The sequence below is a fragment of the Corvus kubaryi genome, unplaced genomic scaffold (assembly GCF_017639235.1).
Source record: "Corvus kubaryi isolate FWS band 111438036 unplaced genomic scaffold, C.kubaryi_AGA036_p1.0 split1-131, whole genome shotgun sequence".
Taxonomy (NCBI): domain Eukaryota; kingdom Metazoa; phylum Chordata; class Aves; order Passeriformes; family Corvidae; genus Corvus; species Corvus kubaryi.
Genome location: NW_024582073.1, coordinates 8,143,743 through 8,169,469, shown reverse-complemented (window position 1 = coordinate 8,169,469; position 25,727 = coordinate 8,143,743). Strand labels below are relative to the sequence as shown.

Sequence of the window (25,727 nt, the reverse complement as noted above, 5' to 3'; positions counted from 1 at the left end):
ACACATATATATATTGTTAAACATATGTATATAGTTAAACATACACACAAAAGTATATTGGAGAAATAGTAACACATATATACATACTCGTATGTATGCATGTATGTATATACGTATATATATGTATGTACATATATATATATGTATATATATATATATGAAGAGTTCCCAGACTTTCTTATAGAAGTTTTTTCCTGGTGGACTTGAACTGAATATTTCAGTATTTCTATGAACCTGTGAATCAGGCAAGACCCACTGCTTTTATAGAGGTAAATTATGACCACTAATTACTTACATAAAATGGAAAAATAAGGGAATTAGGAAGAAATGTTGAGAGAAAACAAAAGGCTTTTTAGAGTCTATTGGAAATGGCTCAGAAAAGCAGTTTGGAAATTTTCTTTTTTGTTTTTAATTTTTTATTTTAGAGATGTTCTAATTTATTCTGGAGCAGGGAAAATATCAGCATTCCAGAAATGAAAAGGGCCACCTGTTTGTTTGCAGCTGTCCTGCAAAACAGCAGTGCTACTGGCAGCTAATAATATCTCCAGCTTGCCGAAGTGGCATGCATTTGGCATTTTATTCAGTGTTCTGTGCAGACGTACAGCTTGGCTTGCTTTTATTTTCCCCAAGTTTATCTGAATATCTCATCCGGGCCATGCTGTAGCACATCTGACAAACGATGGCTCCACAGTGATAAGCTGTAGGACTGATCTGCAGTGCGAATACAGTGAGACTGTTTTGTATGTATTGTGGCGGATGAAAGGAATGGAAGTGGGCCAAATTCAAGCTGTTTGCCATTGCATCTGATCAGCAGATCCTATGGAGAGAATTTGCCTGCTGTGAATATTTAATTCTCGCTTGCTTGAACTATGTCGTGTGTTGGCAGTGCTACTGTGTGAATTTGCGGTGGCTTTCCAGGGTGTCTGTCCTACTCAACTGCCAATTTCTGGGGTTTTTTTTACAGGGTTCAGGGTTTTGTGCTCCACTTTGTGCATGAGGAAAATGACTTAATGCTATATGGTGAACATTTTTTCATATTTATAACACGCTGTTTAAAAAAAAAAGTTACAAGCGAGCAGTGTGTTATCTTTTCCCCCCTTCCTCATTCCCTCCCTCCACCTTCACCTTCACCACCCACCCCTCCGCCGCCTACTCTCTCTGCATTATCTTCAGATGATTGTCCTGGCAAAGTGATTTTGTAGAGGTGAGTCTGTCAGATTACACACCAGAAAGGATGAAAAGGTGATGGTGTTGAAATGCAACTGTGAGAGCAGGAGTGTTTTTCCCTTCCTTCCCATGCATCGTTCTGACTAAGTTCTCAGGGAGTCAGTGCTCTGCACCCTTAGCTGCCCATGACCCTTCTTACTGTTTCATGGCTAGCTTTGCCTGGGAGTTTTAGTTTTGTGTGTTGGTTAATTTTTTGTTTCTGAAATTTAGTATAGTGAAACATTTACATTAATAATTTTTGCTTTTCTATACTTACAAGTAAATGACATTGCTTATAGTGCTGATGTAACAGTAACTGTCAGGACTCTGCTGAGGCAAGCAGAAAAGGGTTGGGATTTAACCTATTAGTGTATCCTATGTTTGTGTCCTGTGTCTGTTACCACACTGAAGTGTTTGTCTTCTGTATGCAGCCTGTTTAGACTTTCTGTCATTTTATAGGTCAAGCATAGATAAAATTGTGTAGCTATCTGTGATATCTATAGGTTTCAGATTTATAATTTATAGATCTATATAAATGTAGATATTTATGGACATAAAATTTTATATATTAAAATAATAGAGAAAATTTGCAAAATAAATTCAGGCTGTAGCCTATCAGCTTCTTCTTCCTCTGTGTGTATGGAGGACAAAAGCTGGAAGAAGATTTTTGATTGTACAGTGGTGTGGAATAAAACCAAGTGGAGCCAGCATGAGACAGTTGCAGGTCCTCTGGGGCTGTAGGAAATGATATGTTGACCAAGTCACCAATTCTCTGTCTACTCCAACACTACAGCTGCAGAAAGTAATGGCTGAGAGAAAGGCAGTATCATCTCCGTTTAATGTACTGACAAAATTGTGTGATAGTGCCTCGTAGGATCTGCCAGAGGGACCAAGTTCTGGTTGTGTCTTCTGAGACCACTGTAAAAGATGTGTTAGCTGAGGCACGGCAGCTGGCCACCCCGAGATCCTTGCCACTGCAGTGTGACCCATTTGCATGACCTATTTAACTCTGCCAAGTTGTAAGGAGCTGGGCAGGCACATTAAATGTGTCTTTTCAGTCACCTATTTAAAGTAAGGTTGGTTTTTATGTGTTGCTACTTGTAAACCTGGTTTTTCTGCTTTTTTTAGTTTCTTCAGCAATGATAAAGAGCAACATTTTAAGTGACTACAAAAAAAATGCGTAGGTGCAGCTAACTGATGCTGAACGATAAATCCTCTCAAAAGATAAAAGCAACATTTTCTGAGAACTGAAGAAATCAGGACCTGGTCAATACAAGGTGTAGTAATCCTGAGAGAAAGTTTTGCTGGGAGCTGGGTCTTAACTTTAAGACTCCTTTCTCCCTTTAATGGCTTAGGACTGCTTTTCTCCAGTGACTCAGTGGAACTTACAAATGCGAATTTCATCTGTCCTAGAGCAAACTAGGAAAAGTGTAGTTTTGCAGTAGTATGAGATACATTTTTGGCTTGGGGTTAGGCAGCCTAGACAGGTGTCCTTGAGTAAATATATCACTTGAAAGAATTTTCTTTGTTGGATTTTTCTTCAGTCCTTTCAAACAAATTGCCATTTTTAGGACCATTGGGAAGTAAAAATTATGAGATTGTTAGCAAAACCAGAAACTTCTTTCAGGGCTCACTCATTTCATCTTGTTGGCATGTGTGGTTATTTGTTCCCATACAAGATAGCGACTTTCTGAGGAATTTTGTTTGGGTGATAGTGTTAGTGACTGCTGGCAAGCGTTATTCGTATGATGACCATCAAAATAAAAGCATGTAGCCAAACAGGAGTAGGTGACGCTGTTTTTTTGGGAAGCAGGCAGAAGAACTAAGTTTCCAAACTACATGGCTGCCAATAACTGGTATTTTTGTTACTGCTTATCATAACTCAGATGTGAACTTCTGGCATGTATGTATGCACCAAAGATGGGTGCAATTAGTTATCTTCAGCATTCCTCCTCCTCTGATTGTTTTCTAAGTCTATTAGGTTACTATAACCTCTGTGTCCTGTATATTTTTAATAAATTTGGAAATACTGTTAGGAATTCTTTTTTAATGCTTTTTGCATTTTTATTAGATTTACTAGATTTATGCATCACTCCACCAACCATTTGAGAGTGACCAGAACCATCCTCCATCAAAGACTAAACATAAGAGTTATTCATGATGCAGTTGGAAAAATTATAATGCAAACAGTAAGCCAGATGGAAAATTTTACAGGCATCTTTTCATGTCATGAATGATGCTGTCTCTCTGGGTTATGGGCTCTCTTCTCTCTCAACTGCTGTTGCTTCCCCTCCTGGCTCCTCTCCAGAGCTGTTAAGTTTCAGCCAGGGAAGAAAGGGAGATTTGAACTCCTCTGAATTTCCAAGTCTGTGTTTTCTGTGGTGTGGCTGGCGAGCTTTGTGTGTGAGAGTGTTGGCATGCCAAGCGCCACGGCGATTAGCATGCTGCTTACAGAACAAACAGGGCTGCTCTCCCCGAGCCCGAAGAAAGGCCTGGGAGCAGATGTGGGGAGAGCCCTGCTCACCAATCCTGCTCTGTCATGCAGAGTGGGTAAGAACTGAACACCACGAGGCTCCTCTGCTTCCCAGTTTTTATGAAAACAGGTCTCTACCACACGCTGTGGTTCTGCTCCTCTATAACTCTTCATGTGGGAGCTTAGCTTTAGGTTTGAGATGAGAAGCCTCAAAAAATATCAAGCTGTACATTATATCTTTACTTTCCACACATCTACCATTGCAGTTGCTGATCTAGAAACATATATATCTAAAAACTTATTCTCTACTGGCCTTCAAGATTATCCATGTAAAGCATATTCACTGGTTCTGTAAAAGGGGAGTGGTACATGCATATGTATAAGTATAAAGCCTGTATTAACTGTATATGCACACATGCAGATTTAATCTCCTTAGTGCAAACCAAAGAGTCATCGCTGGTACTTGGTTTGAAAGACACTTATAGCAGTTTTTATTTAGTCTCTCTTAGTTATTGACTTTTAATTTTTACACTTTGCGAAGAGTAAATCCTCCATAAGAAGTGTTAAGAAATTGGTGTTGTTTCTTTAGAGACAGTGGCCATGGGAGGTGTAGCTTCAAGGTTTTTATTTCAGGAGAAAGCACCTATCTCTTTTCTCAGTGGCTTCTGACTGGTTACAGTTGGAGAGGCAAGAGAATGATTGTCTTAACTGGTTGTTCATATCTGACATGCAAGGTGTTTTCTGAACAACTTGCTTGCTTAAATGGTGGTGGGCTTTTTCATATCTACTCTTCCTGCTCTGTTCAAAAATCCTGCCTTTTCTGCTCTGTAGTGTGCTGAGGTCATGTGGCAGCCTCCAGCGGCAGGTAGAGAAATTAGTGGACCTTTTTAAAAAAAGTTAAAAGTTAAAAAAGTGCCAACATCTGGGTTTGAAAAGAAGCAAGTCAACAAGCTTGTTGTAGTTACATATCTCGGAAAAAAAAAATAAAATGTTTCATATGTATCTGGTTTTCAAACAAAATCTACACTGACTTCTTAAATTATGTGAGTGGAAATGTCTTTGGTTCTTCATTTAGCTAATGGTATGACTGTTCATGAACAGTTACTGAGTTAGGCAGAAGTTGGTTTGGTAAGACTTCTTTTTCAATTAAGGAGAGTTTAAAGTGTTGAGGTTTTATGTTCTTTGTCTCTTTTCAGGATAATATCATATTATTCTTAAGAGGCTGCAAAGAACTGGGACTTAAAGAATCTCAGCTTTTTGATCCTGGTGATCTGCAGGACACATCAAACAGAGTAACCATCAAGTAAGTACAACAGCAATTTGTAACAGCATGTTGCAGCCTCAGGTGCATCTGATGCAGTAATAAATATTTAAGAAAGAGCAAAAACGCTGTATTGAGAAATGTAATTAGCATAAGGCGGAGTAAGTAGGAAGCAGAGGTTTGGGGAACTTTCAGTGCTGGGACAAACAGATTGTTCTATTCAACAGATTTTATCCCAGAGACATCAACCACAGCTCTGTAAAAAAAGGACAAACACTTGGACAATCCTCTCAGGCCCGTGGTGTGACTCTTGGGGATGTCCTGTGCAGGGCTAGGAGTTGGACTTGATGATTCTTGTGAGTCCCTTCCAACTCAGCTTATTCTGTGATTTTGTGAAAATAATGTCTTGGTTAGGCAATGAGATTCTGAGGAATTTAGGGGTTTTCCTAACCTAAATTGATGGCATTCTTTTTTTGTCTGTCCAACTAATAAAATAGTGTAGTCTGGGGAAAAAAAATCACAGCTCTGTTATTTCAGATTAAACTGTTCTGATGGTGCAATACAGGACATTAAGAGGCCTCTCAGACTCTATGAGATGCAGACATAAGCATGGTCTCTTCATTTTCCTGCAAGAGCTATAGCTTGGGACACACAGTAATTGGGCTGAGGAAGTGTGTGTGGACTGGAAATGCCACAATTTAGATAGCTTTTCACCAAAGCCACACACCCACTACCACACAAATTGCACAGGCTCCCCACCATCTAAAAGCAAAAGCAACCCACACTTTCATAAAATTAACAAAATTTGTAATTGGTGTTATTCAGTTTTCCTGAAAGTTTTGGGTCTATTGTAATATTACAGTTATAACTGAATTTATTGCTCTACAGACAAGCAGATACTGCTGAGTTGATTGAATGGCCTCATTTCATTTGGCCAAAAAGATCACTAATGAAATCTTGGTCAGACATATCCATTTTAGAAAAGTATGTGGAAACAATTTACTAAATTTCAGTAGATTTTTTTTTTATTCTTTTCTGGCAATGGAACGTGGGCAAGTTTTCATGGTGTTCAGGCATTGTCTGGGAAAATTCAAAGGCTCTGAAAATCAAGTTGGCCAGTGTCCTTGCTTTAAGGAATACCATTTTTTGCTCCTTCCCAAGTTTCTGACTCTCACACGAGGTTCTTCTTGCCCTCTACATGGCAGTGACTGGGGGCTATGTGATGTATTTCTTCTAAATCTGATAATACTTCAATGAAATAGGTTCTTTATGTTGTCCTTTAAAATCATTACAATGAGTGACTGGAGAGAGTTGCAAAACAATCGGTAATCTCCATATAAAACCCTAATCTCCATATGAAACCAGATAGAAAGAGTCTTTCTGATAAAAACCTTCATCTTTTGGGGTTGAGGATGGATAGAGTACCTTGGTGGAGGCAGGTTGAGAGGCTTTGACTAGGGTGGAGCTCCAAGGAGAGCTGTTTGGTATGTCACCAAGTTAAACCTGGCATCATAAGCCCCCTAGAGCTGGCCTGGCCTTCTGCTGCACATGAGGGCTTCAGAGAAAGCAGCTGAGGAAATGAGCCAAACGTTTCCCGAGCACTCTCCAAGTTCACGCTGAGTAACTGAGTTGAGATGTACAAGCCAAGTCCATGACTGTTATAGAGAAATATGTTGAAGGCTGTCTTCTGCTAGCTAGTTCTCAAAGAATGAAGGTGATTTTTTCCCTCTTTGTAGACTTTTGGGTGATATTTTTAAACATGGTGAAAATGTTCTTGTACCACTAGTTCTGTGGTAAAGGATGAGTATCACATTATTGCACATGATTAAGATAATGGCATTTTAACCATTTTTTTAATACAGATATTAATTGAGGCATGCATTAGATCTATTTTTTTGGATTATTGTGCTCATAAAAGTTATGAGCTAATGCTGTAAGGAATTTTTCTGTGACTTGTTAAACAAGACTCTTTTCACTGTTATTTTACTAGGAAAAAAACCAGGACTATTCTATTTTTCTTATTTGTGGGTATTGGTGGACAAAATTTTGGCTTAAAAACATGTTATCAAAAATACTTTGTTTACCACTGCCTATATTTAGGCTTTTGTTGTTCTAACAGATTTAAGTACCTTTCTTTTTGGTTTTGTCAGATAAACTTTAATGCTGGAGTGGTCTTACTGTTACAGTAGAAGACAATTCCACTGTAAATAATCAGGACACAATCTTTAGTAAATCTAAAATGGTCTTGTTTATTTTTCACCACCTAAATGTGATACATATTTCCTTCATTTCTTAATGCTTTCTTTGCTGGATTTTGAAATGTTGTTTATGTTTGCACAAACTTTGTACCCTGATGTCTTTAACATAAAACTCCCACTCTTCCATGAACATAAGATAAAAAAATGAATTGAGAAGGATGATGCCAATGTTCAGTCTGAGTGCTCAAGTATACATTTAAAAAAATAAATGTTTTCCACATCAGGTTCTGTTGTAAATGGCAGGGTCTTTGTTGCTTTGTCCATTCACTTTGTTCTTTGTAATATTTGTTTCCACAGAAGCACCCGCAATATTTCCTTAATGTTTGGTGATGCCTCTTATGCTTGTTCAGTTGCTTCCAGAATCTGTATGGGTTGCAGAGCAGAATCTGATAGTTGGATAACTGCAGAATGTATTTTAGCAGTGAGGACTTTTGTCTTCCTTTTTTAAGAAATCAGCAACTCTGTTTAAAGGAAATATTTTGGCATTGTCCTACTTTACTGTGGGACCATTATAAACACATTTTCTTTTTGTACTTCCAGAATTCTAATTTAATGATTGAAATAATGGTGACAAAATACTCCCATGTTATGAATAAATGAATGTGTGAACTACATCTTCTTAGCTTTCATGTGTTTCCAGATGGCAGAAGCAGTCAGCAGGCTTTTGTTAGGGAAAATGTGATCTGCTACATACAGCCTCTTGGAAAGTGTGTCTACTTTCTGATTTTTTTTCTTTTTTTTTTTTTTTTTTCTTTTTTTTTTTTTTTTGTGTATGTGCTTGTGTCTGCAACCAGGAACATTGACTATAGTAGGAAGCTGAAAAATGTAAGTACATCACTTGGAGTTTGTTTTTTTTGTCTGGTTAATCCTGTAATTGGCCTGAGCAAGAGTTATGTTCAGTAAAAACTGAGTACACCTGAGTATTGCATCCTCTGAAAAGTCCTTCTGAATACAAACCTAACTGGGTTCTGCTGGAAATTTAGGTGGAGCTGCTATGGCAAAGCAGCCTTACAATAGAAATAAATGGAGAACATTTGTCTCTTCTTAGATACTCTTAGGTAAGTGATAAACAATGTGATTTCTGTGCTGTTCAGTGTGGCGTTTCCTGGGAACAGTCTGACTCACCCATGAAGCCACACTTTTGTAGCCCTTCACAAATATATAGGCATAGAGTACAGTTGCACAAAGCATTTAAAATGAAGCAAAATGACCATTAGATTGGAATGCAAGGCCTTACTATCAGGTTTGCTATAGCTTTCTCATTGTTCTTCCAAATAAACTAGTGTTTCCCCAGAAAGACTATTTCCATTTAACTTCAATTTCCTGTTAATTTAAATTAAGGGCAATGGTATTGGATCCTGTAATTGTTAACAAGAAAAGAAAATGTCTAGATTTTGCTGGTCTCAGTTATGTTCTTGAAGCCTAGCAAACTGTCTGTCCTTAGTTAGCTGTAAACTGGTATAATTTTTATTTGGTCACACCCCTATTATCTGATAGGAAATGCCAGCATCTTTTCTAATAACTTTGAAAGCCAGTAATCGTGAGTGCCATGACTGCAGGTAAAAAAAACCGGACAAACAACACCAAAACCACTCCCTCCTCCAAATTATTTCATCCTCTCTTTCTCGTCATCAGTAGAGTAGTATCTTGTGCACCCAGCGCACAAAGTTTTAGGGGAAGAGTTCAGCTTTGGTATTTTAACACTCTTTGTGGGCACTGGCTGAATATCTTTGTACAGATGTATTGTTTTAAGGGTGAAGTTTCAAAAGTATCCTCCATAATGTGCTTGTAGGCAATATGCACTTTCCAGGTGCATGATTCTGCAGCTTATGCTGGCAGCCAGCCAGAATTGCTTGCAAATGTGAAATTATCTGCCTTTTATTTATTTTTTTTTTTAATAAGGAAAGGAAGAAGAGATAAAGTTATTAAATGCTAGCAGAAATAAATAAAAATACCATAACCTTCATCAATGAACTGAATGGCAAAATGAATTGGACAGTTTCCTGGTTGCTAGAAACACTATTATTTGCAAATATTTTCATTTAACTTGAGAACGTATACCGTAAGATTTTTTTGCATTAAATTCATCAAGTGGTTCTGGTTGAAGGAAAACAGTTTAGATAAAAGTTGTTTCAAGACAAAAAAAAAATCAGTACCAGCTACACCACCTCCTTTCACTCAGCACAGTAGTACTGATTTGGATACAATTTTAAAAACAGAGCAAACATTTTTGAACTTTATTAAAAATGTTACTCAGTTATTTAATTACATGTATACTATTTGTAAACTGAAAAAAATATAAACTGTGTTTATATATAAAATACATATTTTACCTTATGTACCACAGTTGTTTTTAAACAGAAGATCTGTATGACACTCTATCCTTTTCTGACAGGGCCTCAGCTGCAGTGCTGCATAATTTTGGACATTACACTTAAATGAAAAATGGGGATGCTAGAGCAAGTTGATAAGAAAAACCTAGCGTATGTTGCTGAGGAGGAGGCACTGAAGGAATGTGGATGCATGTTTTTGGGAAGAAGAGTCTGAGACATGTCTGTTCCCAGTGAAATCCCCCCTTGGGATTTCTGCTAGTCTTGTTTCCTTTAGTTCTCTGTGTAGTATCAAGTATATGGCCCTACCCCATCAAAACATAAAATACTATATTTCAGTTTATGTAACTTCTTTGATGCAGTTAATGGCAACTATTATTTATTATTGGTTGCATATCTTTTCCACATCAAAATATTTCCTGTTTGTTCTCCAGTTAAATACTTTGCAATGTCATGGAATATGCCAAAATAATGAGCATTAAATGAGAAAAAGCCCTAAGTTCTAAGGTGATAGTTTGTAATTTTTAACCAGTGCAAAACACTGAATTGAATTGCCTTTGATGAGCAGTTTCCAGTCCAAATAGTTGCTGCACAGGTATCATTAAAGACATTGCTCTAAGTAGAGACATATGTGGGTGCAGAGAAGGCCTTTCCCTGCATGGTATAAATGTCAGCGTTTTTGGAGGTATTGGATTTGACCATCCTAAGCAGCTTAGTTTCTCATTTTCTAAAACAAGTGCAACATCAGCAGTGTCCGGTCAGATTTTTTTGCTACTTGCAAGAGCAATTCTTGGTCTTTTTCCCTCACTAGTTTTGAAGTGATTTTTGAGTTCCGGAGAGGTTATCAAGTCAGAACTTGAATGAAATCACTAACTTTTACTCTGTAGTCTGATAGAAACTACAAGGTGCTCATGGCTTTTGATTAATTTGGGCTAAGCATTTCTTAAACTAGCAGAAGCCTGGAAGTAAATGTTCCTCTGTCATCTGGTTACTTACATTAAGGTGATTAAAAATGGGACTCTGTTTTCTGTCCTTGAAATTGACACATATTCAAAATACTTTTAGGCAGGCAGACATTCTAGGTGTTTTGTTTATTTCCTTGCTCTTAATGGTTTTCATTAATGACTACTAATATTAGTATTCTTTTGGGATTTTTTTCATACTGATTTAGAAACAAATATATTTGTGTGTGTCTTCTAGAAGCTTCAAATATATTTGTCTAGTTTTTCTACTTAGATCCATTTTTTCTCTTTATTTTTCCAGGCAGATGTAACAGTTTTATTTTTTTATTAAAAATACCAGGGAGATAATATGTTAAGTTACATATTTTATAGGGTTGTTTAAATTTTCATAGTTGCCTGATGTATTTACGTGTAACCTTTGACAGACACTTCCCTTTCAGTTCTGATTTATAACAAAATCTTGTGCCGCTGTGCAGTTTAGAATAAATGAGGGATGTTGCAGGGAAGTAAATTTAGCTACAGGACTGTGGCTTAAATTAATTCTTATTAACTTCTGCAGGTATTAGTCACCATTTATTGGCTAGGGAAAGCAGCAAACAGCTGCACGTCGTATAGTGGATCAACCCTGAACCTGAAGGAGTTTGAAGGCTTCCTGGCACAAATGAGAAAGGTATCTTTTTGTTATGTTTTGGGAATGGAAATTTACTTCAAATTATTACTCCAATAAATTAACTGTTTCTTGCTAAATATGAGAGAAGAGGGCTGGAGTGCAAATTACTTAATGAATCTCTACCTACATCAAAAATGTTTCTCATTCTACCAAACTGTGAAAACCCCTTTGACAACCAGCTTGGTGGTGGTATCAGTGATGCAGCAAGTGATGTCAAATAGGGCTTTAGAATTGTCAGGTGGCTCTGTTATCTTAATTTCCATGTGTTTTGGTTTGAACTATTTTCATTTATGACACCAAGTTTCAGCTAGAAGAGCTGAGACTCAAAAGTAAGGTGGCAGGACTCACAAGAGCATAGTTTTTTCTTCTTTAAAACATTCAGTCTCATGGGCAGCTTTTTTTCTTTTATGTTGCAACACAAAGCCCCAAACCAAAGGATCTAAATAAAGCTGAAGTGGAGGAGAAGGAGATTATGTTTCACCAAGGGCATAGTTACGATAAATCTGTTTTTGCCAAGTTCTGAATTCTGGCTGAAATCGTATTTGGTGGTTTGTGATGAGCTGATCTCTGTTGGAAAGGAAAAGCTGTGATTGCTGTAGGGTGGTTTGGGGACTTTTGGTTGAGCATTCCAGCATGCCCTGAACCTTGACATCAGACACTTAACCTCATGGTTAATGCTAATGGTTAGCGTTGATAACCAAACCTGCCTTTCTTTGGGATGGAACGGGGAAGGGGCAAGGAGCAGGCGTGGAAGGAGATGGCAGCACCATGTACTGGCACTGTGTGTGTTGCACATACTGTTCAAGAAAGGCTGTGCAGATACATTCTGCAGTCCACAAAGAGCTTCGTGTCTGCTATTCCCTCTCCACCTCAGGAAACATCCATGTCACCACAGGCAGTAGGGTCTGGGGGCCTTGGGAGACTCTCTGGAGTTAATTCTCTTTGACCTCTGTGCTGCTCCAACTGTGCCAGCTGCAGCTCTTCATTCTGGGATCTCACAGGGCCAGCACTGCTGGAGAGGAAGAAATGCTTGTCTGACTGATAGCAGTTCCTACACCCTGGTGTGACCAGAGAACCTTAACTAGATGGGTAAAATTCCTGTTTGTGAGCCCAGTTCCTGTGAGCAAGTAGGTGAAAATGGAGAGGAAAAGAGAACATCCTGCTTCTCTGGAGAAGTTTATTTTAGTCTTCATTTTAATGACCTGTGCTTATCACTCGGGACTTTGGCACTCATGAGTTATATGACTGAGCCTAAGCAGTAAAAAGATGAAGTTAGTACTTGAGTTGTTTAAGATGTGGGGAAGGAGCAGTTTGCACTCCAAAGAGTCTGGAAGGTGAAACAAACCCAAAACAAGGGAGGTATCACAGAAAAATTGCCAAAGTGCAGCTTGTCACAATGTTAATGCTGCATGGTATCATGATTTATTTTTTAATGTTTAATCTCACACCATGAGGCTCCTCTTTTTCCAGATGATATTTACCCATGAAACTAATCATCAGAGCATTTTGGAGGTCCTATCTTGAACCCTTTTGTGGGATGAAATAGGCTAGGGGCAAAAGGAAGCGTTCTCCAGGGAGCTGGTGGTCATGAAGGGCCTGGCTGGGCATTGCAGAGTGCTGCAAATTAAGGACAAAAGCGAGGCTGGTACTTGATTTGTTGGAAATATTGAAGCTGGGAGAAGACTAGAGGCCTCATAAAAGCTGAAAGCTATGTCTTTAATGCATAAACAGAGCACTTTGCAGTCCTGAAAAGTCTTACTTAGGATGATGCTGTTGTGAGGGCTGCTGGCGACTTCTTTTATCACCTCCCTACTCTTGCAGCCCTGTGATATTTCCCGCTGGCAATTGTGGGCTCATATGTTACTGCATTTGAAGAGGATTTGGTTGTAAAATATAACATGTTAATCATGCTGTGCAATGCTCTGATGTTCTTTATAGCTGAGCTCGAGTGATGAAAAGACACTTTATCACATTCTCTATTGGCATTTTTTCCACAGAATTTAATAACTAAATCGACCATAAATTCAGTCTGGTTTAGTTTTTCTATTGTAGATCCTCTCTATCCTCCTCTTTTAATAAGCAAATCAAAAGACAGCTCTGATGTAAGTTGTCTTGGGTTCATCTTTTTTGACTTCTCTTGCTGAAGGGGATATTAGTTTCTAATTTTATTCATACTACTCTGTTTTTAATTTCATTAACTATTTGAGTACTCATTCTTCTTTACTTTTAAACTAGAAATTCTCAGTGACAAAATATACATGGCTTTTTGATTATATGCAGTGGGTGGAACTTCCTGGACAAATGCATCTTGTATTTGGCAATCACGCTTTAGCTGCTGCTCGGTGACATACTGTGTTTTTAATTAGATAATATGAGAGACTTACGTGCTGTTGTGTGTTATCGGTCCCACAGATAACCACATTCCCACTGATAGCATTTGGGAGATGACGTTTGTTCAAGGCAGGACAAGTACCCGTCTGTGTGACGGCATTGTGTTGCGAGAGTGTCTTTGCCAAGGGGAAGGCTGTAAAGAACATGTTTACAGAAGTCTGGGATCCTGTCCTGGTGCCTGCCTCCTAATTCCTAGTGAGCAGCATGCAAAATTAACATAAACAGGCCATTGAAAGTAGGTTCTGCAGAACTCATTAGTTCACAATTGGACTGTTTTCAAACTCTGGGAGATGGTGAATGCAGGATGGGGCTTTTTGCCCAGTTTAAGTCCCTGTAGCTGTTGAGCAGTTCTGTGTCATTCAAATACAGTAATTTAGGAAAATGGAAGTGTGCCTAAAGATTGAGAATAGCTGATTGGTATGAAAGGATGAGCGGATTTAGGGAATTTAGATTTTTAGATTTTTTTAAAGATTTTTGGATCGTGTCACAAATGGGATTTTGATAGGATTTGTAGATTTGTTCTTGGCTGTGTGTAATTAATGCAGATTTCAGGGAGACAGATTTTTGTTGTATATTGTTTCTATCAGTGTTTTAGCTCACTAAGCAGAACTGGGGAAGGAAATTACATTAGATTCATTACAACTTTTTTAGGTGCATTTTATCTGATTTTAGAAAATATTTTCACTTCTATTTACAGCGAGGTTACTTAATGGCATTATCACAGTTTAGCTTGGCCTTAGGTGACCCTTGCCGCTGCCCTTAATGTGGTATTTTGGCAGATGAGTAGTGAGTGGCACTAATTAGGCCCTCTTCCTGAAAAGTTTGCAGGGCGTTTGCTCTGATGTCTCAGTCCCACTTCAAGCCTCCCTCTTTTTCAGCAGGGGAATGTTGGGGTATTACTGTAGAGCTCTCCACTCTCCATCACTTTCCTGGCAAACACGCTTTTTTGTGGAGGTGGCCCACCATAGCATACTGTGATATTCCTGATTGATCTTCTCATTGGCAATACTAGTGACGGGTAAAACCTTAGCAGTCAGGGACAGTGGGAGCTCTGCTCAATATAGCCATTGTGCTTCAGCTGGTGGTAAGCAGGGGGTGCTTCTTAATTAGGAATTAATATTCAAATGCTTCTGGGGAAAAAAATCACATTCCAGCCTCTTTGGGTCACAAAATGTCAGTCTGATAATGGCACCCACATCTCTGACTTGACTTACTGTCGGGGGAGAAAAAAACAGATTTATCTCTGAACAAACTTAGTTATTTTTGTTTTTTCTCAGTCTGTGTGATTGTAATTAATGTTAAGACACTCTCTAAAACAAGGGATTTATTATAATGCAAGGGTGAGGATGGCTTCTATTGACCTTTCCCTCTGCTGGAGTTTCAGTGTTTTAGTATGTGCTGCTTGCACTGGAAAGAATTTATAATCACAGGGCTGTCAAAGACAACCATTGTTCTCCCTGCTCTGAACATGTGGGTCAGCTACAAGTGCTTTCATATCCCCCAGAGCCAGGAGCTGGCAAAGAGTAAAGAGCACAACTGAATTCTTCTGAGGCATCGGGAAAAGCATTTTGCATATTTTTCATTGCTGATTGCTTGAGAAAGACATCCCTCTTTCATAACAAGAATTTCTCTTCAAGGTAGACGGAGGCTGGGGCACACTGCTTTATTATTTTGCTGAGCTGAAGCAGCAACAACAAATGCTGTCTGCTGGGGTCCTGGCCAGATACAATAGATGGGCAAGGAGAGTGGGGGGATCTTTTGGAAAGCAGCAAACTTAAACCTGATGCAGGCACAATGTTAAAATTATAGTGTCTTTGCTGTGCTATGGACAGTGGACGAAAAGTCAAGTTTCAGGTTACTTTCACTTTTGATCAGTTTATTAACTGGTCTATTGGAACTTTTTCTCAGTTCATTGTGCTAATCTAATGAGAGTGGTTTCTTCTTAAACAGCATAAAATTTTGGTTTATTGCAATCTTGCACTTTGTTTTGAAGGGAAGAAGGGGCAAAAACTAAGGAAACATTTTTTTTTGGGGAGGAGATTTTTAGTATTTGGGAAGATGCTTTGCTCTCTGATGTGCAATGCATCTCACGGGTATGTCAGTGCCTTCTTTATAAAAGTGGTTCCTGCTGTATTTCCATGTAGGAAACAGAGGATATTGATAGCCCCAAACGCAGCATTCGTGACAGTGGCTATATAGACTGCTGGGACTCCGAGCGCAGCGATTCCCTCTCCCCGCCTCGCCACGGCAGAGATGATTCCTTTGACAGTCTGGACTCCTTTGGCTCCCGCTCGCAGCAGACACCGTCTCCAGATGTAGTGCTCAGAGGGAGCAGTGATGGTAAGTACCAGTCACAGTGCGGCACATGCATAACATTGTGACATAGAAGTAATGGTTCTGTAATAAATGTGCCATTCAGGAGCTGGACACAGCCTCTGAATAGGGCTAATCCGGTGGGAGAACTCTGAATGCTGATCTGTGCTCCCGAGGTGTAGATGACTTTGCCAACAACTTACCTGAAGTTTGCCTCAAGATAGTGTAGCGTTGGGAAATGAGTTACATCACTGCAGTGTAATTTTATGATGGGAAGAGTGCTTTTCTGGGTTTTGGTGTAAGAGGATGTTTTGCAGACTCATTTTAACTTATAAACTAAGCTGAAGCAAGAAATAAAATTGCAGGAACAGAGCGTAGTGAATTGCAGTGAATAAAATGTTTGCTTAATTAAATGCAGGGCAGATAAATGACATAGAAATATCTTGAGAATGTCTGATACTTGACAGAGTTTTGAAGTCTGATGTACAGCACTTTACCAAATGTCATATTTGTTTTTATGGCATTTAGAAAACTGGGTATATTAGTATTTTCCAGCATCAGAGCTTTGTACACATTTGTGAGAGGACATGCAGCTCTAGGCATACAGAAGGGATGCTGCTTCTCTGCATTTCTTTCTGATTTCAAGAGGTTTTCAGAGGTTTGTAAACACAGCATGATGGATGAAGAAGGATTTGCTAGGGATAGGTGTGGAGCATGCACTTAGGTTACCTGCCGTGAGCAGGATTCTGGTTTAGGACAGAAGGTTGTATGATTGAGGCTCTCTGCGCGGTTACATTCCTGATGAACAGATGAGTAAGTCAAACTTCATCATCAGATGAAGTTATGTTGCACACATGAATCACTTCTCCTTGGTAATGTTGTTTATTTAATTTAAAAAGGAAAGGCAGGAAGACTTTTTGGTAGGAACCAGATGTTCATACTGCTTTTGGCAGTGTGGAAGAAACTGGTGCTAATCGTAACCGGACACATGAGAGATTTCCTGAGTTGATGGGGAGCTCCTTAGAACTGGAAAGCTGGCAGGGAGAGCTGGTATCACAGCAGAATTATGAAAGAGCTCTGGGAAAATCAGAGCTAAGATCTGCTCTGCTGCTCTGAATGGCCTGTGGTGTTTGGGCTGTTGCTGGTTGACCATCCAGAAACAGCTACTGGGGCTGATTCCCTGAAACAGCCTCATGACCCCTCAGACGCTGAGCAGAGCACAGGCTCCACATTATAAAATGTTTTTCTGCCTTCTCAAATGAGACAAGCATGGTGTTGGCAAATAGGAGCACCTCACATGCCCTAATGTAAAAGTGTTGCTCTGTCCTGAGTGCTCAAGGGATGTCCAGTGTCCCTGCTTACCTGGAACTGGTAGGCAGCCAGTTGCATATGTCCTGTAGCTGCTTCCTGTCAACTTCTGCTGTATTATCAGATTTTAGAAAGGTTTTGTGATTCTTTGCCACAGATTGTTTGCTAAGATATACTATCTTGTCGCATTCCTGAGTCTGTAACAGATACAAAATAAGATGAAAGCACACAAAGCTTGTTCTTAAAAATTAGTCTTCCACCAGGGTGCGTGCAAATGCTGTGTGCACATGTATGACTTGTCCAGCCAACACTTTCTAGTGTGTCCTTTTTTCCCTGCTTACTATTGCCATAACTTCCCAGCTGCCTCTTCCAACAGTTGCAGGTGAGGTGTAACTTGGCTGACCTCTTTTATGTTGAACCTCTTCCTGTGGTCCCAGCAGGCCAGTGTTTCACTCAGCTGTGAGTAGTTTTTGATAGAAATAGTATATATTGGACTCGATGATCTTAGAGGTCCTTTCCAATCTAAACGAATCTATGATTCTATATGCAAAGTTGGATGGAGGAAAACATTTTGCTTTCATTACTTCTTTCTCCATTCAAATAGGAGCTTTGCAAACCAAATAATATTACTGTGAACTAAAACTATGATTCCTTCCACTCCTAGGAGGAAAAAAAAATGAATGGACGCTATTTAAGTGATCCTAAGGTGATTAGTTTAGGTGGAAGCAGTAAGTAATACTACCTTCACAAATGCTATCTATGATTAGTCTTACTGTTGAGGAACTGCTCTGGTGTCCCATGTAGAGCCTGTCCCTTAGCAAAAATCAAACAAAACCAATGATAGAGTCGAACAGTTATTTAAAACACAGTAGAATTGCAGACTGAACTGCCTTTAGAGTTGCCAGTGAATAAAATCCTCTGCTTGGCCAGCAGCTGGGCATAGATGCTTTTAAGAAGGATCTGTGGATGTCTGTAGTGTATAGTTGCTTGTTACTAGTTGTGGAAACTGTCTGCTGCTGCTTCTACTTGGAAATGCAGAACAACAAACTTAAGGTTATAAATGTAGAGCACAGCTGCATCTTCCATTCGGTACTTTGGCTTCAAGTACTTCTTTTTCAAATTTGAGCTGAAAATAATTTCACGAGTAAAATCTGAATAATTAAAGAAGCTGTTTTCCTTTGAAGTACTCAGCTTGAGGATGCTGGTAGGCACATCAGTAATGAGGGAGAGGAATGTGTTCCAATTCCTCTGCTGCTGTGGTTATCTATTCCAGCATTTCTCTCTGCCAGTTCAAGACTGGTTTTCATGTGTTACAAAAATAGAGCAAACTCAAAAGCAAACAGAATAGCAATTAACAGTAAGGGATCTTTTGCTTATCTTTTAGTTACTCTGTGCCCTTCCCTGTCTAATGACACTACAGTTCTTCAAACCCCAGCTATCCTCAGACACCTGTGATTCTGTGATCATATATCCACTTTTTGTTTAGACATAGACTCAGAGTACCAATTGTGATGCTAGTTGTCACAAGGTCTTAACAAAAACTGTCCAAGCAAAAGACTTCTGACAAAAAAGTGAATTGTGATTTTTGTCTAACATTGATTTCCATTGTGTCATGTCTTTTCTTACTGTTCCTTTTCACTCTTCTTCGTCTCTCTCCAAGCAAATCATGAATAACTCAATCTACTGCAAAAGCTCTTTGCAAATAACATTCCTAGCATATTTAGACCGCTTTTTCTTCCCCCACTTTGAATTATACACAAGCTACTTGTGATTTTTATGACTTCATTGTTTTCAGTTGTTCAGGACGTAGCACAGTGAATTAGCTATTAATTTACTAGTGTGTTGAATTGACACAACTCGGGTGGCTTCCCTTCACCCCAAAAAGGGGAACAGCTAATTGCATATGCAAGTGATGCAAAGGGGCCAAGGACCAGAGACATTCAACTGTCCAAAGCTGGAAGAACACACAAATGTTGATGGGACAAATGACTGAACACACTTCATTTCACTCTTCAAACCAGGGCCCATGATGAGGTTACACTGCTGGGAGAAAACTGTTTGCAGAACTTCTTCGTGAAATTATTTTAAAAGCCTCATGATGGTGCAGGGAATCTAGTGAATGTCTATGAAGTGGCTTCCAAAATGGCTATGAGAGCAGTTCCACACTGCAAGTGCTCTTTAGGGTGTTTGTCCTACAATTTGGGAGTTTCAAGTCAGAAACTTGCCTAAGTTTCAGTGTTTTAAATGGGTTGTAAATACTAGGAAGCTTAGTTCATTTGAATGAAATCAAGTAATCACCCAGCTCTGTTAACCTCTTATCTTATTCTCTCCAACTCTCAATTTTTCTCTCCCACTTTATTTCTTCATTGTACTGATCTAACCTCTAAATCCTGAGATCACTGCCCTCTCTCCTTGCACCTTTCCACCAGGGGATCAAGTCTCTGTTTATTTTGCAGTGTGCTAGACTGATTGACTAGGTAACCAATGAGACTGGAGAGAGACCATCGAGCTTTCTGGTTCATAGCAGCTGATGCTGTTCTCAGGTCTTGACTGATGCTGTCTATGTTCAAATTGCCATGTTAATGTGTGTGTGTGTGTGTGGAAACATCCACATATTCCTGCTATTCTGTAGCTGTACAACACAGAACCCTTTTTTGCTTTTGCTTGAGCTAGGCACATACAAGTCTAGGTTCAAGAGTGTGAATCACATCAGGCATGCCCTTATGTGCAACTAGGGGTTATCTGGGCTTTAGGCAGGTAAACTTCTATCCTATGTGATTGACAAGTCTGGCTTGGTTTGAACCTAAGGTTTTTTGATGCGACCTGTGGCTGAAGATGAGTTTTTCAGTGCATGATGGAAAAAAGTTTACTGTCTGTGTAGACGTTATGGCTACTACATTCAGTGACTGATTCTAAAATACAAATGCAGGTAGAAGTGGCTAAATTTAATTTTTTGTTGGTGTCTTCTCTGATTTATAGTTCTAAAAAATGTAACTGGATGAAAGTGAAAATAAAAAGGATTTTTTTTCTCCTTCCTCACTAGGGAGAGGAAGTGACTCAGAAACTGACCTGCCACACAGAAAGATGCCAGATGTGAAAAAAGATGATATGTTGGCGAGGCGGACCTCACACGGTGAACCTAAATCAGCTGTGCCTTTTAACCAGTACCTCCCAAACAAGAGTAATCAGACTTTCTATGTACCTGCTCCGCTCCGGAAAAAGAAAGCTGAACGAGAGGAGTACCGAAAGAGCTGGAGCACAGCGACTTCACCACTAGGAGACAGACCTTTCAGGTAAGACTGGCCTGTCCACCTACTCCTTTCCTCAGTGATGATACTTTAACACTTGCCCAATTTTCGTTCTTTTCACAAAGTATATGATACTGTAATGAATCTCTGGCTGGTATGGTACTGACAAGTAGTTTTTAGCAATTGGTGAAGCTAGTAGAAAAGCAGCAAGTGGAAAATCATTGTCGTGATGTCATTATTTTCCATACAGTGCAATGTATAGCTTGTGTTTGACAAGGTGTTGGTTAATATAAGTAACATGGATGTTGACTCAAACACCAAGGCTGGAAAAAACTGTTCTGGACAATCTGTTTCAGTTCTCAAGACAATTATGGACAAATGATACTTGAAAGTAATGTTTGGTATATTCAATCAAAATAGATAATATTTTTGCTGTGTTTTTTGTAAAATCAGTTTGTTTGTATGTTGTATTTTATACACCAGTATGGTTTGTATAGCTGTGACTCTGTGTTTCTGTATGTTGGTTTTGTCAACTAATACTTCACTTTTGATTTGGACTAAGAACTTCCACTAAAGAGCATAATTAACTTTCCTGATTATTCATCAGAATTCATCCTTTGGCACCATGATGTCGGCAAAATGTGCTTGTAAGTGTGTATGTTTTAGGCACAGCCTACATTAAACTGCCTTGTATAATTCAATAGCAAACCCCACCCTGAAACCATAGAAGAAGAACTGAATGAAGCGTCAGGACTGTGTGAAAAGGAGAAAGTGGCCTCCATGGCTCCTGAAGCAAGCTCCCTTAAAAATCAATTAGGTTTGAATCAAAGTGAAAAAAACTCCATAGACCAGTCTCCTTCACGTAGTGCAAAAGAAACGTTGGCACCCAAGGGGAAAGATGAAGAAGAGATCAGAAAGTTAAGAAGACTGGAACAAGCTGGTATTAAGGTCATGTCAGCAGCCCAGCGCTATGGCAGGTTAGCCCAATGGTGTGGGAAATCGTGCACGCTTCACAATTTTAGGATTGGCTGAAGTGTGGGCTTCCTTGATGCGCTGTGATTTCACATCTCCTAACAAAAATCCAGTCTGCTAAGCACTCACAATTGCTAGTGAAGGTCTTGGTCTGAAAAAGCTTGTGATGTGGCAGCTGTGGTTTGCAGAGTTGTGTGATGCTAACTGCAATTGTGTTGAGAAATTGTATTGTCTTATGGCATAATGTAAACAGGCTCCAGGAAAACTACTACACAGACTATTTGTCGCCTTCCACTTAATGCTTTCTTGTATTAAATTCTTTTTTTTAATTAAAATTAAAATATAGAGAAATCTACATTAAAAATGCATAGACTAGGTAAAAGTTTCAGGAATCTCCATTACTTGTTGCTGGTGGGATGGTTTAGTTTACTGAACCACACTTTTAGGTGGTTGATATTTTTAGCCATGTTAATAAATGATACATTTATTTTTATTGGCAGGAACTATAAAAGCACAGTGCTTGTTAACACATGTACCAGTTAAAGTATGGAGGCATAGTTCAGCAGACATAATTTGACCGATTTTAGAATGGAATATAGGTAGTTATTTGCTTATTACCTGTGTTATTTATTTTGGGATGTTGTTCAGTTTGGATATTAAAGGAAGGATGTGTGAACAAATGTGTGGTTCTTTCTTTGAACAATCTGTTGTCCTGACAGGGCTTATGGAGAAGGGAAGAGAAATAACAAGTAATTTTTCTTCCTTGCTCTCAGTGGAAGCAACTTGTGGAATTTGGCAGCTGGACGAAGGAGGAGATTATAGTTTTCTGTCCCAGCTAAGGGTCAAAGAGCAGAAGTTTGTAACCCAAGCTTCACTGTAGTGAAGTAGGAGCCTGCTTCTGGGGATTGTAGGAAGACACAGCAGAAAAGGCATTGGGGGCAGCAGTCTGTAAGGAAAATTCTTTGTATGTGGAAGTGGAAGAATAGTGGGTGAGGAGAAAGGAAGAATTCAGTAGTTGCACTTCAGGATACAGGGGAGTGTTTAATCATATTTCTTAATGCCTTATTATTCTTCTCTGTTTTTTGAACATCTCCGTTTTATCTCTCTTCTTGGTATCAAGTTCAATTTTCCATGCACTAATGGCACTCAGCAATTCTCAGTCCCTCTTGTTTCTGTATTCTAATTTTTTTTTCTTTCACCCCTCTTATTCTCTCATCTTACTCTGATACCAGCCTCTCTTTTTTTTTCACCTGAGGTTGTCAGTTGTGTTTTAGTTTCTTTGAGTTGTTTACAGGCTGTTTCCTCTCAACTTATTGACCTCGGGAGATCACCCACTGTGACTTTTGAGTTCTACAAGGCATCTAATTGTTCCTAAACCTTTAACTCAGTAGGGGACCTTTCTGAGTCCTGAACAGGAAGGATTTGAACTTGTATGCAAATGTATTTTTTGGTTGGAGTCTAAGTGCTTATCTCCATTGCTGTAGCATGTTCTAGGAACCTTCAGTTCCTAATCTTCAGTTAGCTGAATTAGATGCTATATAAATGCATGCCAAAAAGCAATTCCCCTTCCCAAAAGAGTGTATTGTCTGTCTTGCATGTTGTGTTATTGATATGTGATCCTCCTTGCTTGCTTTTTGCCTGCATATCTGTCTCTTATTTACTGTATTGTATATGAAAGGTAAGGGTCGCATTCATGGAGACACCCTAAAAAGAGGATAATTGTGTTGAAAGAGTTGATGGAGAGGAGAATTTAAGATAGAAATGGGAGCAAGCGTTTATTATATGTTTGTTGCAAAAGGAATATGGATTCTTTCCTTGACAGAGCATAGTCATCCAAAACCCTTCCATTGTCCTGAAATGCAATATAAGGGTCCACAAGCCTGTATGAGACCCTGCTTCAGAGCATTCAAATGCTTGCAGTCGCTTTGGAAGCACTTACTGTACCAGCATAGACCCATTTACTGTTTCTGCAACAGCTGGGGCTGGGTGTGCAAGAGAAATTTGCAGCTAAATCTACTAGTTAGAGTCTTTGCTATCTATACCGTGGTAAACTGGCCTAAAAAACCACTTTTGAGACCATCATAAACTGTTTCAGGAGAACCCAAAATGTCAGCTAATGTAAATGAATGGAAAATATTCTCAACCTAGAAGCTGATTACTGAAGTCTAGTTACATACTAAAAGCTGTAAATTTCTCATTGCAATGACTCACAGTTGTACTTTTGTGTACTATAACTCAGTATTTCTTTGTTGCCAAAAACACTGCTCTCAGAAATGCTGCATTTGAGGCTCTCAAGCTTCAATAGCATTGGTGGACATGAGACTGAAAAATCCAGTAGTTTTCACTGAATAATCACTTGGTGAGCCAGCTGTTTCTGAAGCTGTTGTGAACACAAATGTTCATGAGGAAGAGGGACAGCAGTTCCCATTTGGAGTGCTATTGGCCAGTGTTGTTCTGTTGCCTTAAATGAAATCTTGATCCTTCAGAGAGATCTAAGGAAAAAATTGATTTTAGCTAATTTGAGACCATACTCTCCACATCACTAACAGGGGATCCTGTGTTTTGCAGCATAAGAAGGCAAAGGCAGACAGTTTCGTTAGTCTTTTGAGCCTGAGAAAGGCTGGTCTGTCAGGGATGGTTTATGGCTTCCCCATAAGTTTCTCCAGAAACTTTGTGGAGCAGTACTTTGAAAGGGCAGCTGAGAACTTAAAATAAGTGGTGTCTTGCAGGGATTTAAAATGTTTTAAATGCTTTTAAAAAGCAGCTTATTATAGGACTCCTTATATTTAGAATAGTAGAGAAACTCGGAGAAACCCCTGAGCTATTCAGATTTCCTTTCTTAGTGGCAGTCTGTTTAATCCTTTGTGATCCCCTCTATTTCGCTTTGTATAACAAGGTGTGCTACATGAAAGAGCAAATGCCTACAAAAGTACTGCATGGAACAGTCCTTGCTGCCCAACTTCCTAAAATATCAATGCATACAATTAGATTTTTAAATGGGAGAGTTGCCTCGCTCCTGCCATCTGTCTTTCCAGTTTGCCTAAGAGTATTGACCCTTACAAGTTAAAAGCAGCTTAATCTTTATGGGTACCAGCTGTCAAGTGTCTTTATTGTCGTAATCTTCAGTAAGAGCAAGGCTGTGTTGATAGCAGTTGTGTTTCTGATGAGGGCAGGTGGCAATGTTTTCCAGCATGCCAGTATCACTGGTGTACTGGTGCTATCATCGTAGCTACTCTATGTCAGCACTGGCATAGAGAGCTTACTCTGTGGGAAAGGAAAGGTTAATTAGGAAAGGAATCAATCATAGATGCATGTGAGAAGAAAGAAGTTAAGAACAGTTGGGTAGACGGCCTCAGTGATTACTCAGATGGCGTTGTTTTGAATAGAGCTATTAAGAAAAATGCCAAATATCTGATATTTCAGGACTCAGCAACATTTGCCAGGGATTAGGTATTTGCATCACATTTCTTCCTTTGTTTGAAGTGTTCAAGAAGTACTATATTCACTGCATCTCGTGTGCTGAAATTTTTTCTTGCTGGTTCTTCCAGCTATAGCTAAAATAAATAAAGGTCCAACATGCTGATTTTTTTATGTAAAGTCCTTGTGGATTTGCTACTTGTATATGATAAGTTTTATTTCTAGCTAGGCTTTATGCAATCTAACAGCAACTCGGAGCATTTTTGATTAACTGTGCTTGTTTTTTGACCTGGAGATGAGTGCTGCACTGGCCTCTCCTCCCCTGGTGCATCAAGAGCTTTATTTAATTTTGCTCTGTGTCAGTAAAACGCCGGTACATGAAGACAACAGAAGAACCCCAGACATCATCCTTCGCAAGGACAATCCCTTCATGACACATTATCAAGGAAAGGATTCTGGTTCAGAAGATGAAGCAGCCAGCAGAGTTCCTGACTTAGAAAAGGATGACTTTGCCACCCGGAGAGCCAGAATGAATCAACCCAAACATATAGTTCCATTTAACTCCTTTTTAGTTGGACCCTATACAAGTAAAGAGAAGGGTAAACTGGAAGATGTTAAAAAGCCATTGCAGATGGAAAAAAAGGAACATGCAAGGTGTGCATTCGTGATCTTATTCTTTCAATTATAATGCTTAATTTCACCATGGCATATTGCTGTATAGGCCTAAAGCTATCTTGGCTACAAAAAAAACTTACAGGTTAAAGTACATGCAAATGTTTTATCATAAAGTGAACCAAACTAATTTTTTGTTAGAGTATGAGGAGAGGTTTTAATTGGCTATGGGTGTAAATAAGATAAAGGCAGGACACTTTTGTTATCTAAGCTCATGAGACAGCTCATGAGCATGGGTAATGGAGA

At 39.1% G+C, this 25,727-nt stretch overlaps 1 protein-coding gene across 7 annotated transcripts in view; it reads left to right on the top strand.

Annotated features, from left to right (window-relative positions):
* The window catches only part of LIMCH1 (LIM and calponin homology domains 1), a 178,186-nt gene that overhangs the window by 99,831 nt on the left and 52,628 nt on the right, over nucleotides 1-25,727 (top strand). For 6 of the 7 annotated variants that reach the window (XM_042053845.1, XM_042053846.1, XM_042053848.1 and 3 more), the window contains 7 exons: nucleotides 4,876-4,982; nucleotides 7,993-8,023; nucleotides 11,050-11,160; nucleotides 15,696-15,891; nucleotides 20,216-20,465; nucleotides 21,125-21,397; nucleotides 25,173-25,463. In XM_042053845.1, coding sequence (XP_041909779.1) covers nucleotides 4,876-4,982; nucleotides 7,993-8,023; nucleotides 11,050-11,160; nucleotides 15,696-15,891; nucleotides 20,216-20,465; nucleotides 21,125-21,397; nucleotides 25,173-25,463 — 1,259 coding nt within the window. Of the gene's footprint in view, nucleotides 1-4,875; nucleotides 4,983-7,992; nucleotides 8,024-11,049; nucleotides 11,161-15,221; nucleotides 15,406-15,695; nucleotides 15,892-20,215; nucleotides 20,466-21,124; nucleotides 21,398-25,172; nucleotides 25,464-25,727 lie in introns of those variants that run through there. The other variant, XM_042053850.1, reaches the window with a different exon arrangement.